The sequence below is a fragment of the Stegostoma tigrinum genome, chromosome 10 (genome assembly GCF_030684315.1).
Source record: "Stegostoma tigrinum isolate sSteTig4 chromosome 10, sSteTig4.hap1, whole genome shotgun sequence".
In the NCBI taxonomy this organism is placed as follows: Eukaryota; Metazoa; Chordata; class Chondrichthyes; order Orectolobiformes; family Stegostomatidae; genus Stegostoma; species Stegostoma tigrinum.
This window is the reverse complement of record NC_081363.1, coordinates 79,004,360-79,022,977: the sequence shown is the minus strand read 5'-3', so window position 1 is coordinate 79,022,977 and position 18,618 is coordinate 79,004,360. Positions and strand designations below refer to the sequence as shown.

Below are 18,618 nucleotides of genomic sequence, written 5' to 3'. Positions count from 1 at the left end.
CATAGCAATGTGGTTGACTCTTAACTGGTCAGTAAATGCTGGCACAACCAGTGGTACCAACATCCTGTGAGCAACATTAAAAACAATTATAAGTCAAGTAGTGACAGATACAAGTAGTAATTTCTACAAGACCAGGTCAAGAGCTGGGAATTTGACAGTGAATAACTCACCTCCTGACCCCCCAAAGCCTGTTCACCATCTACAAGAGTGTGATGGAATAGTCCTCAGTTGCATGGATGGGTGCAGTTCCAACAATTCTCAAGAAGCTTGATGCTGTCCAGGACAAAGCAGCCCACTTGATTGGCACCATGTCCACCACCTTCAATATTCACTCGCTTTGCCACCAACACACAGCAGCAGCAGTGTATACCAGCTACAAGGTGAACCGTAGCAAAGCGATGTTCAATAACATCCACAACCTCTATCACATAGAAAGATGAAAGCAGCAGACTGTGTGGCAACACTGCAAGATCCATTCCAAGTCACATATTGTCCAAACCAGAATTTATATTACTGTTCCTTCAATATTGCTGGGTTCTGAAACTCCCTTGTCTGTCCCAACACACCAAATGATTCACGAAGGCAGCTCATTACCACCTCAAGGGTAGTTGGTCATTGGCAGCCATCTTACTCCAAGAATGAGTAAAATAATATACCTATGCTAAACATAGATCCTTAACGTTGATTGGTGCCAGCCTAGATTCCAGTTGGTCCTTACTGGTTTGCTCTTGCTTTGAATCTTACTTTCACTATCCCAGTTGTAATTCAGGTGGATCTCTCACTGTTTAGTTTCTCCCTCAAATTTGCTAGTCCCTAACCAATTCCGTCTCTCTAGGATGTCTGCTTATGGAGCTGCTGGAGGAAAAGGAGCCCGTAACAGCAATAAGAGGTCCCATGGAATTTTTATTTCGGCCATCTTTCATCTGGAGAAAGATGATCTACTTTATATCCTCATTGGACAGCAAGGAGAAGATGCCTGCCCAGGGGTATATGAAATGTCTGCCACATCTTGTGTGTCATGGTGTAAAAATGAAAGAAGCAAATGGTATTTGGTGTATCAGTAACAAGTTGATGTGATTTAAGCTTTATTGTCATGTGGACTCAAGTACAGGTGTACAGTGAAAAGTGTACAATGTCATTAAGTACAGCGACATCTTCGGTATAAAAGCTATCCAATTACAAAACTTAGGCACAATTAAAAACGTAGGGAAACAAAGTTAAAAGTAAAGCATTACTTTTGTTCTTAGTATAAGTAGAAAAGTAAAGAAATAAAGTGGAAAGTTAATATTACAGCCCTTCCTAGTATTAAGTAGAAAAATAAGGAATAATGGTAAAACTTCAACAGTCTTAAGTACACACCCTGCAAGGTTTCACTCCTCTGCTTTGCTTGTTCTCCGGGAAATCTCAGCTTTCTACTCTTGACGCCACAGATGCCAGGGGGCCGACACTTGGACTCGCTCTAACCATGTTGGGCTCAGGGCCTCAGCCACTTCCATGCACCGAACCTTTAGCCAACACCGCTGCAGTTGATAGTTTGGATTATCTGGATTTGATAATGTGCCCACCTTGAAACAAATGCGCATTTAGTTGGGTAATATATCTGTCTGCATTGTCACCTTGACTGTGGAGCAGGAGATAGCAGTCCTTACTATATTCAGAGAATCATAAAATGTTTACTGCACAGAAGGAAGCCATTCTATCCGGCCTGTGCTGGCCGTTTGCCAGAGCGTTTCAATCCCAGTTGCTGCCCTTTCCCCATAGCACTTAGCCAATTTCCTTTGAAAGCTACGCTTGATTCTACTTCCAATATGTATCTCAGTCAATGCCACCAGATTCGAAATACTTTGTACATGAAAGATGCCACCTTTAGTTATGTTGCTCTGAGGGTTGTCAGGATCTCAGACACTGTACCAGAGAAGGTGAGAATGTTGATTCCATAAATATTTTTTTAAAAAACGTTTGCCACTCACTTCAGTATGTGAGATGTATAGAGTTGCTGACCAAATGTAGGCCTGAGGAGACTAAGGACAACCACCCATCCCAATAGTTAGTTTTGCAGAGAACTCGGGGTATTGTGAGGCTGGAGGAAGTTGCGGGGAATGGGCTAGGCTATTAAGGGATTTGAAAACAAGGTTGGGAATTATAAAATACAGACATTCAAGATCTCAGTTAGCTTTTATATCTCCTTACAGGTAAAAGCTTTGCACTTGTTGCCGACACTATCACATCCTACTGTTTAGTAATTTCTTCAGCAGGTTGGAAGGCATCTCAGTGAATTTGCCTGCCACTCTATCGACAAAACAAAAGAGTTGCAACTCTTTCAGGATAAGCTACAGCAAAATCTTCAGTCTTGATTCTGTCTTCCATTTTTAACAGAATCAAGTTCGGTGATTCTTCCAGACACCTTTTTGTGGACCTTGAAGCTGTGGTAGTTACACTTGAATAACCACACCATAGCTGTGATAATCTCACCCATATAACCAGAAGAATATCTTTATCACCAGATTTTACTTTTAATGTATTCTGTAAATTTATTTTATAATATTACTTTTATCTACGGCCAGAAGAGAGAGGTGGTAATTGTGAGACATTGTCTGTAATGTTTAAATTCTCCAAAGCACTAGAAGAGAAGAATTGCAAACGTTACCCTTTATTTTGGAACAAATTTAAGGATAAACCCAGAAACTACAGACCAGTCAGTTTAAGCTTGTCGGTTTTAGAAATGATAATCTGGGGCAAAATTAATTAAGTTTCGCTAGAGTGAATCTGTTGAAGGCAGATTATGAATAATTAACTTGTTTTGAGTTTTCTGATGAGGTAACTGAGAGGGTTAATGAGTATAATGCTGGTGGTTTGCTGTATGTCAGAAGACATTTGGCAAAGAGGCAGATAGAATTATAGACTGGTTACAACACCAAAAGAGGCCAATTTGACTTGCTGTGTTGCATCCTGCTCTCTGCTAGTCTTTTTCTCCAATCCCCAGGAGATTGTTTTTCCTTTCAGATAGGCATCCAATTCTCTTATGAAAGCCTTGATTGAATCTGTCTCCATCACAGGAGTCTCAAGCAGTATATTCCCCAAGAGGTGTATTAGTGAACCAGATGGATTTTTCCAACATAATTCATGGTCATCATTAGACCTTTAATTCCAGATTTTGTTTTGCTGAATTCAGAATCTGCTGTGGCAGGATTCAAACCTTGGTCCCAGACTATTATTTGGGACTCTCAATTAATAATCCAGTGATAATGCCACTAGGCGATCACCTTTACTTGCTGTTTAAAAATGTTTTTTTCTTCATGTCACCATTGATTCTTACACCAGTTTCCTAAAATTGATGTCCCTGTTTCTTGACCTTTCCACCAATTTGAACAGTTTGTCTTTACCTACAGACTTGGCCCCTCATGATTTTTGATGTCTCCGCTCTGAATAAGACCATGAGATGTATGAGCAGGAACAGGCCATTCAGCTCTTTGGGTGTGCTCCACCATTCAGTTGAGATCATGGCTGACCTGATAAGCTGAACTCCATTTCCTTGCCTCTTTCACATAATCTGCGATTACTGATTAAAAATTTGTCTGTCGCAGTCTTAAATTTGCTCAACAACCTTGGCCTCTGTGGTCAAGAATTCCACAGATTCATCACTTCTTCACTTGCTGAGCTTCCCTCTCCAGATCCTGACCCCTCAGTCCAGCCTCCGAAGTGAGTGGCTAATTGGGCTGGTCAATAATTAGTTATTTAAAGGCTTCAGTTGGAGGACAGGTGGGTGGGACACCCTAGGCCTCACACCCCACTTTATAGCAAGGTTGGAGTCGAGCAGTAGGGGAATGGGAAGGGCATCTGGTGAATTTTATGCTCCCCCAGCCCGTCAGACCACATCACTTCTCCATTGCTGGTAATGCACTTCTTATCTTAACCATTACTATTGCTGTAAAAAACAAACTGAAACGATCACCATTTTGTACAATGGCATTCAACTGTTCCGAACAGAATTGGAATAAGATCTGCCTTAGAGAGCTTGCAAAGAGTTGCCCAGTGTCGGCGCCATCTTGAATCTCCCATGTGGAAGTGACGGTCAAGAGGGCACAACGTCCCCTCTTCTTTGGGTGGCTTAGGAAATTTGGCATGTCTGTGTGGACCCTCATCAACTTTTACAGATGCACCATAGAAAGTATTCTACCTCAGTGCATGATGGCCTGGTACATCAGTTCCTCTGCCCAGGACCATAAGAAACTACAGAATGTTATGTGCACAGCCCAGACCATCATGGAAGACAACCTTCCATCCGTAGATTCGTTTACATTTTTTATTGCCGCAGAAAGGCTACCAACATCATGAAAGACCTCTCCCACCTTGTTATTGCTCTCTTCCAACCTCTTCTATCTGGCAGAAGATACAGGCACTTGAACATATGCACCAATAGGTTGAAGAACAGCTTCTCCCTTACTTCTGTTAGACTGTTGACTAGACCTCTCTAATTTCAAGTAATGTTGATCTTGCTTTGCGCACCTCCTGTGCAGCCATAACCTTGTATGCTTTGCTCTGTCTGAGTACCCAATGATTTGTATATCCTTTTTTGCTATGATCTGCCTGCACTGGTCTTAAAACACAGCTTTTCATTATACTTGGGTATATGTGACTATAATAAATCATATCAAACCATATAGAATTGTACAGAATTGAGAGCACAAAAACAGGCCATTCAGCCCCACTGGTCCATGTAAGCTTTGTGTTCCACACAAGTCCACGCTGGCACATATCCTTCAGCCTGTTCCCTTTAAGTGCATATCTGGTTTCCCTGCAAACACATATATTAAGAGAAATAAATGACAGTCTGTAGAATGGCTGCAACATGATGTTAGCATCTCTGCTTCCCTCTTTAGAAAGATGAAATGACTCAGAAGATCTGCTTGGGAGAATCCTCCATCATTGAAGATGAATATGAAGCTAATAATGCCATGACAGAATGGGCCGGAGGGGGAGGTGGTGGTGGAGGTGCAACTTATATCTTCAAGGTATGCATGTTCTGTTGTAAGAGACACAACTGGGTGTCTTCACAAAGAACCACACTTTGACTTTATTAAACTCTGAAAAGCCACCTAAAGTTTCCTGCCTCTTAAATTCCATATTTCAGGCACCGTTCTTGGGTTCCCTTAGGCATGTAGTGTGCACTCCAGTGGAACCTTGAGCATTGCTTGGCAGATCTATAGCTGATCTTCTCACGTCTTTCGATTATTGACGACTCAATAGCATACTTCAACTGCTGTCACTCATTTGACCAATTGAAGGAGAGAGAGAAAGAAGGCCAGGCATTTACATAGTACCCACCACAGCCTTGGGCTGCCCAAAGTATTCCACAACCAGTGAAATACTGCAGACATGCAGTCACTGTCTTGTGATTTACGAAACACAATTTACACTCAGCAAATTTCCATAGTCACCGATAAGGCAGTAACCAGTTAAACTGCATTGTTAATGATATTGTTTGAGGAGTAGCAGTCAGCCACAGGCCTCTCCTGGGTCACTTCAGAGTAATCATGTGAGATCTGTTAAGCTCACCTGAGAGGGCAAATGGAGTTTAGGTTTAATGTCCAATTTTAAATATAGCACCTCCAACCACGCAGATGATGGGCTCAAATTTCAGGAAATGTAGACCTTCTAATTCATGAGTAAGGTTGCTGCCACTGAGCCCCAGCTACAGTCAGAATTGCTGCTCATCAAGGAGAACAACATACAAATGATTCATGAAGATTTTTGGAATTGATCTCAAATGAGATGGTCATTGCTCCAGAGGACCGAAAGTGGGTCGAGCACATGATTGATTTCTTTGTGCACATTCAATGGTTTTCACTGAATAGGAACCTAACCCTGTCGAAAGTACATGAACAGAAAAGCTTATTTGTTGCATTTGAATGCTTTTTTTGTTAACACAGATGGAGAATGGGGTTTCAGTGCCACTGTTGATTGCTGCAGGAGGTGGTGGTAAAGCATATTTGGAGGACCCAGATGCCGTAATGGACGATCTGATGGTGGAGCAGTATGAAAATGATACGTCAGTACCTGGATACAATGGACAACTTGGGGCAGCAGGTTAGTGGATGGAACAAAGAAAAGACTTGTGATCTTCTATTGCCTAGAATTCCCAGTGGGACAAGATAAAAATGAACAGGGTTACAGTAACTGAAAAGATATTTTGCTTAGAGATGTTCCATTGTCTTCCAAAGATTTATGAGAAGCTCCAAGCCAAGCTGCTATGTGCCTTGGAGGGGAACTTGCAACTGGTGATATTGCCATGCATCAGCTGCCCTTGTCCTCCTGATGGTTGAGGGTGTGGGCTGGGAAATTGCTAGAAACCTTCTGTGAGTTAGTACAAAGAGCTCAATTATGCTGTTTAATAGGTTCTCAATTGAAACTCAGCCGAAATAAGCTGCAAGTCTTTAAGGTCTTAGCAAAAATTTGGACTCAGGTTGTGGATGCAGTTGTTCGTTAGCTCACCGAGTGGTTGTTCTGTGGTGCGCGGATGTTTTGTTACCCCTGTAGGCAACATCATCAGTGTGACGTCTAATCAAAGTGTTGGTGTTCTGCTTCCCTCCGGATTTATTTGATCCTTTGGTGTGATGATTTTGTCGATTCTGGTTCTGTTATTTAGGCAGCGGTCTGTATACGGGATCTATTTCTGAGAGTTTGTTAATAGAGTCCCATATTGATAATCAGGCTTCCAGAAATTCCCTTGCATGTCTGGTGTTCATTTGATCTAGTCTGGTCACTTTGTCCCAGGCAAACTGATGGCCTTCGTTGTCTGTGCATATTGAGACAAGTGAATATTGGTCATGTCTTTTTACTGCCAGCTGGTGTTCATGTATCCTGGTTGTCAGTTTCCAGTTGTTTGTTTGTCCAATTTGATGTTTATTGTACTCGCTGCATGGTATTCTGAATATTGTGTTGGTCTTGCTTACGGTGGGTATGGCGCAATGTCTCTGAGTATTGATGGTTCTTCTCTGTTTCACAGCATAGCACGCCTAGAAAGACAGATCCTTGATATATAGTGTCTGGTGGGAGTGTGAGTGACTAGAAGGCCACTTTTATTGCCAATCCTCAAAAACACTACCTTGCTAATTTCCAAATTGTGATGCGTACTGACCAGTGGTGGTGGACAGTGAATCAAGATGTGAACCAATCATCATTTAACTGAATGGTGGAAAAGACCCAAGGCCTGACTAGTCTACTTGCTGTCCCCATGTTTGATATCATGATTTGGAGGGAAAGTATCCATTTTTGGGAGAAAGCAACATCAGGGGCCTAAATAGAAGCTGGGGTAATAATGCTCACCAGGAAATAAATGGTTGAAATGTGGAATTTGTTGGCAGCAAGTTAAATAGTGTTGGTCCACTTAGGTGCCACTGAGATGAAAATATGAAAAAGAAAGAAATAAAAGATCATGCTGACAATGAGATGGCATAAGGGAGGAAAGAGAGTTCTTGTGGAATTTAGGCACAAGCAGAGACCAGATGAACTGAAAGGACTGTCAATGTGCTGTGAAATTCTCTGTAATTCTAAGGCAAGGGCATTTTAAGTAAAGGCTGATACACAAGCTAGCAATGCTGTAATATACAGGGTTTCCCTTCAATAAGTGCCACCCCAAGTTAGGAAAATTCAGTGACAGGAATTTACTTGGTGTGATTTGGACAATTTTAGGAAGCAGGCAAATGCATGGTAGATGAGGTATAATGTGTGTAAATGTATGAGACTATCCATTTTGGTAGCATCTCCCCCTATTCCATTCAATGAGACCTTTGCCCACCTTCATATGCAAGTGCAGCAGGAGGTGAAAAAAGCAAATGGTATCATAGCCTTTGTAGTGAGACAATTTGAACACAGGGGCAGGGATGTCTTGCTGCAATTGTACAGCGCTTTGATCCTTAGAGTATTAGAGTATTTTGTTCTCCTTATCTGAGGAAGGAAGTTCTGGTTACAGAAGGAATAAAATGAGGGTTTACCAGACTGATTCCGTGATGGTAGCACTGATGTATAAAGAGACATAAAGAGCAGTTGGAATGGTATTCACTGAAGTTTAGATGGCCTACTCCTGTTCCTGTTTTCTATGTTTCTATGTCTTTGGGCAAGAAGGCGACCTTTATCTCTCGGTCACTTCTGAATAAGGTGGAGGAAGATGGATTTTATCAAGTTGGATAAGTTAAGTGAGGGTTGCCCACAGGGTGATTGGAATCTCTTTTGTCTAATTTATTTGTCTGTGCCTTCATACCTGCAGGTGGAGGTGGAGGTTGGAATGACATTACCAAGCATTCTTGGGCAGGAAAATCCTTGATGGAAGGTGCTAAGGGGGGCAGTGCATGCCCCAAGGCTCTGAAGAAGCTGAAGTGGGCAACACACGGAGGCTTTGGAGGGGGTGGTGGGGCTTGTACATCGGGAGGAGGAGGTGGTGGATACAGAGGTAAGGCCTGGCAGACATGCGCTGTATGACAAAGCATAACAATGCAGATGCTTGAAATGTGAAGTTGAGGCAGATGAAACATTCAGCAGATCAGGCAATATCTACAGAGAGATAGAAAAACAAAGGTAGCCCTTTAGGCCAGTAGCCGACTCTCAGGACTAGTGATTACAATTTGCATCCATGAATCTTTAGGATACCTTTCAGTTGTACATGAAGACCAGAGGGATCATAGAATCTCTACAATATGGAAGCAGGCCATTTGGCCCATCAAGTCCATACTGTACCTCAGAAGAGCATCCCACTCAGACCCACTCCCTACCCTATCCCTGCATTTCCCATGGCTAATCCACCTAATCTATGCATCCTGAGACATTATAGGCAATTTAGCATGACCAGTCCACCCTATCTGGTTCCTTGGACTGAAAGGAAACTGGAGCATCTGGAGAAAACCCAGACGCAGGGAGAATGTACAAACCCCACATAGACAGTCGCCTGAGGCTAGAATTGAACCCTGGGTCTCTGGTGCTGTGAGGCAGCAGTGCTGACTACTGAGCCACCATGCTGCCCCGACTAATGTTTTCTCATCTCTACTTGCATTCAAACTTTAAGATCCAGTGTTCCTTATTTTTCTGAAATCCTCAAATTGGTTTACAAATTATTGTGGGTGCTCCCATCCACATATCCCAAATTTACCTTTGTAGAGGTGGCAGTTGTTTGGGCCAGTCCCTGTGACAACAATGGATAGGAAGATCTGTCTTTACCCTGGTTTCCAATGCACTATTTGGACCTGAAGCCAAGTGCCACTTAATTTGGTGCCCCGTAGAAAGCACGGAATATGTTGTAAGGCAAATGTTGATATCATCACCTTTTTCTGAACAAGCCAACAACTTTGCAACACAAGCAAGAAGTAGTAAGATAAACAATAAACAGGAATTCAGGCCTGAATGATCGATACACGACAGCATGTTGAGGTGTCCAATGCAGGTTTATTTTTGAGGTGCTTTAGACGTGTTCACTATAAACAACAGCATTATATTTGTCAGTTTAATAAGTAATGTCACAGCTCAACAGTTAGTAAAAGTTCTTCTCAGTTCAGACGAGTTCCTTATATCCAACTGAGATAAGTGCTACCTTCTTCCACGTTATCACCATAAAGTGGTGGATTTGTACCGACCCCTTGCCATTTCTGTCTACGCTTCAGAATAATCGTGATGATCCGTTCTCTGCTCATTTCTCCATGCCTTGCAGTTGTGCACCTTCCTCTTCGGTTATCGAAGTCTCCCATTTCAGTATTGTTCACAATGACTAAGTGTCATAGAGTCAAACAGCGCGGAAACAGATCCTTCCATCTAACCAATCCGTGCTGACCTTAATCCCAAACTAAACCACTCTCCACCTGCCTGGGCTTGGCTCGTATTCCCCCCAAACCTTTCTGATTCATATATTTATCAAAATGTCTTTTAAACATTGTAACCACCCACATCCATCACTTTTCTGTGGAACCTCTTTCCATACATGATCCAGTTTATGTGTGGGGGTGATAAAAAAAGTTACCCCTCATATCCTTTTCAAATCTTCCTCCTCTCATCTTAAAAATATTCCCCCTTGTCGTGAAACCCCGCACCACAGGGAAAGAATACACCTACTATTCACCTTATCATGATTTTGAAAACCTCTATAAAGTTATGTCTCAACCTTCTAACCTCCAGTGGAAAAATTCCAGCCTATCAGTCTCTCCCATAATTCAAACCTCCCATTCCGGGAATCATCCTGGTAATTTATTTTCTGAATCCTCTCCAGCTTGGTAATATCCTTCCTCTCCAATATCCTGTACAACCACAACATGTCTTCCCAACTCCCATACTCAAAGATCTGAGCAATGGAGGCATGTGATGGGGGCAGAGAAATACACAAGGTGGTTTATTTGCTTAAAACCAGGCCAAATTCCTCAAGCAGCTGTTGCCTCTCAAAGCATGAGCCCTTCCACCATCACCACTGAAAGTTAACGGGTTCCATTGTTTGCCATGACTTGTAACCCTGAGTATGGGACCCTTAACAGGACCTGGATTGATTCTAAAAAGGGCAGCGATGACTACCTTCTGAAGTTTAGGTGACCTTATTTCCCAGTGGCAACTCCGACTTCGAACAAGAAATCGTTCTGTAGCTGGGAGGAGGAGGGTAAACGACCCATCAATATTTCTTCTTTTTCTGAAATGATCAAAACCCTCCCACCTGCCTGCACAGGCAGGGTGACTGTTTTGTAGAACACCTATATTCTGCCTGCAGAAAAGACCTTGAGCTTCCAGTTGCTTGCCCCTTCAACACACCACCATGTTTTCTGGCTGGCATCTCTGCCTCAGGCTTGCTGCAGTGCATCAACAAAGCTCAGTGCAGGATGGAAGAACAGCACCTCATTTTCCACTTGGAATCGCTGCAGCCTTCTGGACTCGATATCAAGTACAACAGTTGTACAGCTTGAGCACCTTCTCCCATGTACTTACTTCAATGCCACACACCAGCCCTTGTTATCACGTTGTCTGCTATTACACACACTTTGTTAGCCACTAAATGACTCCATTAGCTGCTGTTCATTCTCTCAGGCTAATTGTTAGCTATTCCTTTGTTTGTCCAACTGTTCTTCTCTCTCTTTGAGCCCTATCTTCACCTATCATATACTCTTTAGTCCTGCCGCCCCCATCCTATCTGTTTTTTTTTCACTCTTTATCATGTTAACTTTGTGGATCTGATCATTCCTCAGTGCTGGTAAATATATACCTTCACAAGCTAAGAAGTTGTTGAAAACTTTGGAATTAGAGACCAAACGGCCACAAGTATGACCACAAAATCCCTATCAAGGTGCACTGGCAAACTCTTCTGATATATGTTCCTTGACAGTACAGACATAATAAGAATCAGAGATGACCTTATTGAAACATATAAAATTCTGAGGGAACTTGGCAGGGTAGATGGGGAAAGATGGGTAATAGAGTCGATTACCCAAAGGGTATAATTTTCAGAGTAAGGTGTCCCCGTTCAAGGTAAAGATAGGGAGGAATTTCTTCTCTCAGAAGGTGGTAAATCTGAGACACTATATCGTGCTATTGAGGTTGCTTCAGTAAATATATTCAAGGCCGGGAGAGACAGATTTATAATCAGTAAGAGATTTGAGGATGTTGGGGGAAAAGCAAGAAAGGATGATCAGATCAGCTGTGATCTCATTGAATGGCAAGCAAATTCAATGGGCTGAATGGCCTTCTTCTTTTCCTGTGTCTTGTATCTTTTGGCATTAGTGTTTTAGAATAACCTGGAGCTGAGCAGAAGTAAACCTGACTTAAAGAGAGAAGCTAACAGGCCTTGGAACATACATTAGAACTCTCAGACCTCATTGCCATCTGTAATGTAGGAAACGAAGCAGGCAACCTGAGCACAGAATATTGCCATTATACAGCAATGAGCTGATGGTTTGATAATCTGGTGATACTAGGATGACAGACCCCCGGTTTTCTTCAAGGTAATATCACAGAATCCTTACCACCCACCTGAGAATGATACCATAAAGTTTTACAGCACAGAAACAAACCCTTCGGTCCAACTTGTCCATGCCGACCAGGTATCCTGAATTAATCTAAATCATTTGTCAGCATTTGGCCCATATCCCTCTAAACCCTTCCTATTCATGTTTCCATCCAGATGCCTTTTAAAAACCATAATTGTGCCAGCCTTTATCACCACCTCTAGCAGCCCATTCCATACATGCACCACCCTCTGCGTGAAAAAGTTGCCCCTTAGGTCCCTTTTAAATCCTTCCGTTCTCACCTTAAACATATGCCCTCTGGTGTTAGATTCCCCTACCCTGGGGAAATGACTTTGGCTATTCACCCTATCCATGACCTTCATGATTTTATAAACTTCTATAAGGTCACCCCTCAGCCTCTGACTCTCCAGGGAAAATAGCCTCAGCCCATTCAGCTTCTCCTCGTAGCTCAATTCTCCCTCCCGTTCCAGCAATAACCTTTTCTGAAACCTTTCAAGTTTCACAACATCTTTCCTATAGCAGCTGATACCAGAATTGAAAGCAGCCTCACCTGAAAGATCTCACATTCAGTGGTACAGCCCCGATTCAACACAGGTTAGGTGCTTGAGTAATTAGAGTGGGAGCTTGAACTTGGAATGGTGTGACTCAGCGGTCAGAATGCTGCACTTTGCAAATGCCGTGTTCAATGGTAATTGTAGTTAAGCTGCTGCATAACTAATAAGTTTGAGCTCTCTGCTTCTGTACATCTTTTTCAGGGGGTGATGCATCATTAGCTGATGGGATCACCGCGGATGGCTATAACGGAATTTCATTTGTCCATCAGGCCGGAGAGATCTACCTCCACCCATTGGCAGGTAAATAGAAATGATGGGCAACTAATCTGGGCCTAGTTTCATGTTAAAGGAAAACATACTTGCAAAAATGACTTTGTGCTTTTCAAATCTGATTTATGTTTACTTAGCTTGTCCATGTATCTATATGCAGAGGTTTTAAGCAATAATTATCCTTGGCAGCCAGGTCTCAGTTAGGTATGTTCAAGCACAAACGTAGGAGCAAAGAAACATCAGTAGGCCATTCAGTCTCTCTAGCCCCTTCCATCTTTCACTGAGATCATGCTTGATCCACTTCCTAGCTCAGTCTCCTTCACTTTGTTTCCATATCCCTTTGTACTCTTTGATAACAAAAAACTATCGAACTCAGACTTAAAATGATTAATTGATCTATTACCTGTCATGGGAGAGAGTTCTATGCTTCTACCACCCATACGTTTCCCAACCCTGAATTGCTTGGCTCTGAGTTTAAGGAGGTGCTGTCTTTGTCATAGGCCTTCTCAACCATTCAATCAATTCCTCTCAAACTTCCAAAACTAAAAATCGTCACCCTCCAAGTTTTATACTCCATTGAATGTAGGCTTAATTTATATTGTCTTAGTCATTATCTAACCTTCACAATCTTGAATTGTGGTGAATCTTTACTCTTTCCAAGCTAGCACTGGACAGGGTAGATGCAGGGAGATGCTCCTGATGGTGAGTGTCTCTGGAAGTTGGGGTCACAGTATGAGGCTTTGAGGTAGACCATTTCAGATGGAGATGAGGAGACATCTCTTCACCCAAAGAGTGCTAAGCCTGTGGAATTCATTACCACAGGACATACCTGATGCCAAAATATTGAATGCATTCAAGAAGTGGCTAGATATGGCACTTGAGGTGAATGGGATCAAAGATTATGGGGAGAAAGCAGGATTAGGGTATTGAGTTGGATGATCAGTCATGGTCGTGATGAATGGCGGCACAGGATCAAAGGGCCAAATGGCCGCCTTCTGCTCCTGTCTTCTATGTTTCTATGTAATCATGTAAGGAGAGATCCACAGTTAACTGCAGATGTAGTCTAACCAGGGCTTTGTTTACCTGCAGCAAACACCCTCCTTTTACATTCTGCTCCTCCGATTATAAAGGCTAATATTTTAATGACTTTAATTATTGTCAATGGCTAATGACTACATTTGAATGATATTTTGCATGTAGACACTTAAATCTCCTGGAAACTCTGCCATTCTTAACCTTTCATCATTTACATAATGTTTGGATCAATCCTTTTTTAGCCCAGAATGGATGTCCCTGTACTTATTTCTGTTGCAGTCTATCCATTGCTCACTTACTTTGTGTCTCTTCTGAATGTAATCCTCCAGTTTACACTCCTTACAATATTGCCAATCTTTCTATCATTGGTGCACTTGGATATTTGACTCTCTATTGCATTATCTGCATCATTAATAAATGTAAGGAATAGTTGATTCCGCTTTGTAGACACTATTCACTGAACCTTCGGGGCTTGCTTTTTCTCAGAGAACTGGGAGCATGTTTGGGTCAGCAACCAATCCCTCAAGTAACCCGCCTGCTGGGTTAACTTGTGGGAGTCAACCAGTTGTGAGATGGCCTCTAGGATCAAATGTTTGATTAGGTGTAACAGATGGGTGAATGGTCAGAAGCCCAAAGGGGCTGAGTATTTTGACGGAAATTGGCAGCACTGTGCATAATAAACAGCTAATCTGAAGACACAAAAGGAGGGAAACAGCTGCTAGAAGGGCAAATGCAGTCCTACAATTCCTGGATGCAAGTTGAGGTGAAAGTAGAATCATTTTGGAGCATGGAGACAAGTTTCTTACCAGGAGATGGTAGAAGAAGACCAATCGATCTCACCCAAGCGGGCATGACTGGGAATCACAGAGGGAGGAGAACAGCCAGTGTGTGGTGTGCGCAATGTAGATCCAGTTCAGGAAATCTACTTTGAGATCCTCTTGCAATCAGACAAGGTGAATGCCACCCAACTTTCACGACAGCCATCACTGTCTCACCTTGACAGCCTTCTCGAACTCAGATGTCCTTTCTGTTTGTGACCACACGTGTGAACATCTGCCTTGATTTGACTCTCGAGATCCATAAACAGCAACGATGCTTACCCTCAGAGCTGTGCATCCCATCTCACAGTGAACTGCCCTTGCCTCATCCCAACCAAGCACTGATTCCATAACAGTTATGATTCTTAATTTCCTCATTGGTAGAAAAGAGAGCAAGCATCTTCCAGGACAGCGTCAGAAATGGGAGGTGACCATTTTGACAGCAAGAGGAGAAGACATTCTGGGCATTTGTAGGGTGGTGTCAGTGCCAGGCTGTTGCTGATAGACAGTGGGAGTGTTCTCATTTTTCGGGTATACATATATCACTTCCTCCAACATGCGTCATGAAGTTCACAGATATGAAAAATTTAATGACCAGGGACATGCAAAGGCTTGATCTCTCTCTGTCACTTATATGCATTAATGATGATTGTCTTGTATTTCCCACAGGAGCATTGCCAGATGTTGAGTTAGTGATGAGGGATGAGGTGTTTGAATCCTCCTCTAAGGAGCGATATCCTGGAAAGCACCGGCACATGACCAATGCTCATTCCTTCCCTGGCACAGATACGCTCACTGGGTCCAGCACCAGAGATGGAGAGGGTGGCACATAGTGAGAAGCACAGCCCATGTGTAGGAACAAAGGCTGAGGCAGAAACTGCAATGGAATGTCCCCTCCAGAGTCTGACGAAGCGTCCAGTCCTGCTGAGCTGAGACTCTGGGTTTGTCCACTAAGTGGGTACCAGTGGACCATCAGAGGAAAAGGTGGCCTTGCATTCTCAAAGGCATTGTGTTCCCTAGCACTGATGGTGGTGGAAGCCATTGCAGCAACGACTGGGAGATAGGAACACATGACCAACTGTGACTGAAATACTTGCCAACCCCATGGAGAATCATTCAGAGGAAAACGAACGAGTTACCGTTGGCAAACAACAAAGACCTCCAGACGATAGCTACAAGCCTTGAACAAATAACCACCCGGATAGGTGACCACAACATCAAAATTAGGTCAACAAGGATGCATTGTAAAGGCCCAGCCAGTGAAACCCGGTGCCCCTTGAATGAATAAAACAAAATAAGGCAAAGCACTCACCCACACTTGGCTGGCAGGGAGGTACAGGTTGACTGTGAGAGAGGGCTGATGACACTGAGAGGCTTTCCTCTAGCTAGATGGTCTCTGAGACAGAGGCACAAATCCGACTTGTTTCCTCTAAGACTGAGCCAACCCTGTACAAATGCATCTGGAACAATGTTTGAAGGTGTGGGCTCCACAGCTACATGTGGCTGCTCCCAGCTTTGCCTCAGCAACACCGTTGGAACCTTGTAGAGTTTATACAAACTATTGGAGTTGCGTGAGAGTATTGGTTGACCGTGGAGGGTTGAGTGTGTGATGTGTTGGCGATTACTGGTACTGTTTGTGGGAAGTGGGTGGTGTGTGTCTCTGCAATGTAAGCAGCAAGGTATGAAGGCAGTTGTGCTTACATTGCCCTGAATTGAAATGTGACTGGCAAAGGAAATTTCAGGCAACTCTGGCATGAAGGGCAACTTGTGGCTGTGCAATGAGATGAATTGGATGCACGTACTCTTGGAGCTTCAGTCACGACCTCGACAGTTGTCTCAGTGAGATTTCAAGTTCCTCCTACTGCAACAATCCAAAATAGTGGCACAAAAGATAAGATCCTGTTAGCGCTGTGGGGGTGGGGCTGGGACAGTTTGGTGAAAGTGAAAATTCGGTACAGAGGGTGAAGGAGGTGCTGCTGTTTATCTTTTGCATCTTGTCCGTTAGTTACTGAGTATTCTTTCAACTGAAAGTTAGGAGTTAGGACTTTTGGTTAACTAGTTTCCAATTCAGTAATGTAATCAAAAATAGAAAGGATTGGACAGTCATGGTAGGGCTAGAGATGTGCTGTGTATACAATATAGAATAGAATAAAAATTCATTGTCACTTGTACGTTTACCTGAGAAACACGGTGAAAAGTTTTATAATTCACCTCACCATGGCATCTATATAAAGGACAGAAGCCATATATAATAATAAAAAAAAAGTAATATTAAGACAATTTCGTCACAGTTTAGTTAACAGCTCCTGGGCTTGGAGAAAGCTGATTTAGGAATAATGGATTACCCTCTGCGCCAGGCGCTGTATAGTAGGCCAGAAGCCTATACCGAAGAAGACCATCATTCCAGGCCGTGACTGCCACTCCTGGATGAGACCGCCTGCTGGTCAGCTGGACAACGAAGATGAAGAAGACCTGCTCATGGGGATGAGACCGCCCTTTTCCTCCTTCAGGCACCTGGGCCTAGCTGCAGACCTGGAGCCTTGGCCTAGCCTGTGAGTCCAGGCCGGGCATAGTCAGCCTGGGACCTGTTCCTGGCTTGCTGGGAGACCCCAGGCTGGGGTGGAGCCATGTGCAGCTTGTCCTGGCACTGCTACTACCACTTGAGGCCTACTCTTTCACCAGCCATTTTTGAGGCTTAAAAGAAAAGCTAAGAATAAGGGGGAGAAAAGGGAGCAAAAATGAAAAGAAAATAAACAGAAAAAAATCCGACGGTAGTGGCTGACCCTGGGTTCAGCACCTGTAGTCTGCTGCCATTTTGAAAAATAATGAGAGTGTGTAGACTTCAGTACCTTTGTGATAGACCTATCTATGGTAAGCAACTATAGACTGAGCAATTTAAGTTCAGAGTTGCTAGATTGAAATCTGATCATAAACCATTGCAAGGTAGTAGATTGTAGGGGAGTTACATGGATCCTTTACTCTGGAACAGTCACTGCTTTTCAGTTTGAAGACTTTGAGGTTTGGCTGATCCCAGGGTTAAATGCTTAGAGCGGAATCTTCCCCAGTTCTGATTGACGTAGCCTATGGCAAGAAATTTGGGAGAATGCGAGTTGTCAAGCGAGTCTTTTCTGAACGTTGGAACTGACAAGTCTCATTTTCCAACTGTACCTGGGACATTGAGATGAGATTCTCACCAGTTAGTGATGAGAGGCCTGTAATCCTCATTATTATCTGATCTTTCCTCGTGAATATGCACTATCTTGTTGTCTCACCTGCCAGACAGATCAAGATGTTGAGAATCCCTGACGTGAAGGACTCCTGACCTCATCCTTGGACACGCGGCACCAACATGTCAGGGCACACTCCATGGACAGCAACTACGTGGCCCCAACATTAGCACCTAGTGTGTGCCAGTCTCACTACATCATCATGGCACATCTTCCATCTACTTCCAGCTTGTTTTTGCACTTTGGTGCTGTACTTTGGAGCATACCAGCACCTTGCTGTCACTGCAGTGCTGCTAGGATGCTTTGGACACAGCGGCAGACAGCCCAGCTCGTGCATTGGACTTGGGAGCTTCTCCAGGCTTCACTGTCCATTGCTTACCATCTTCTCACTCTGTGCCTGTCTTGCCTTTTTGTACTTTGTCCCCCTGTCAGCCAGCCAGAGCTTAAAAAGCACACAGTACCGCTGCCTTACCTTGGTGTTCAGCACAGACACAAAGCTAGAATGCTGTACATGGTTGTCAGCATCCATCAGTCATGGAAAAGGACAACTTGCTGTAAGGCAGCACCTCTGTAGGGTACACCAGTGGCCTACACAATAAACGCACTGGATATACATCGACTCAATAGCCTTGTCTTAAAGGTGATGGAGTGGGTGGTTGGGGGCGTGGTGGTGGTGATTGATGAGGTTTTCCATCAGTCAGGAATGGTCAGTGGTTAGTCAAGGACATCG

The 18,618-nt window shown here is 43.4% G+C and overlaps 1 protein-coding gene across 1 annotated transcript in view; it reads left to right on the top strand.

Moving 5' to 3' along the window:
- The window catches only part of ltk (leukocyte receptor tyrosine kinase), a 168,004-nt gene that overhangs the window by 79,185 nt on the left and 70,201 nt on the right, over positions 1 to 18,618 (top strand). The window contains exons 5-9 of the mRNA XM_048537569.2: positions 836 to 986; positions 4,881 to 5,012; positions 5,931 to 6,087; positions 8,267 to 8,449; positions 12,740 to 12,838. Coding sequence (XP_048393526.1) covers positions 836 to 986; positions 4,881 to 5,012; positions 5,931 to 6,087; positions 8,267 to 8,449; positions 12,740 to 12,838 — 722 coding nt within the window. The remainder of the gene's footprint in view (positions 1 to 835; positions 987 to 4,880; positions 5,013 to 5,930; positions 6,088 to 8,266; positions 8,450 to 12,739; positions 12,839 to 18,618) is intronic.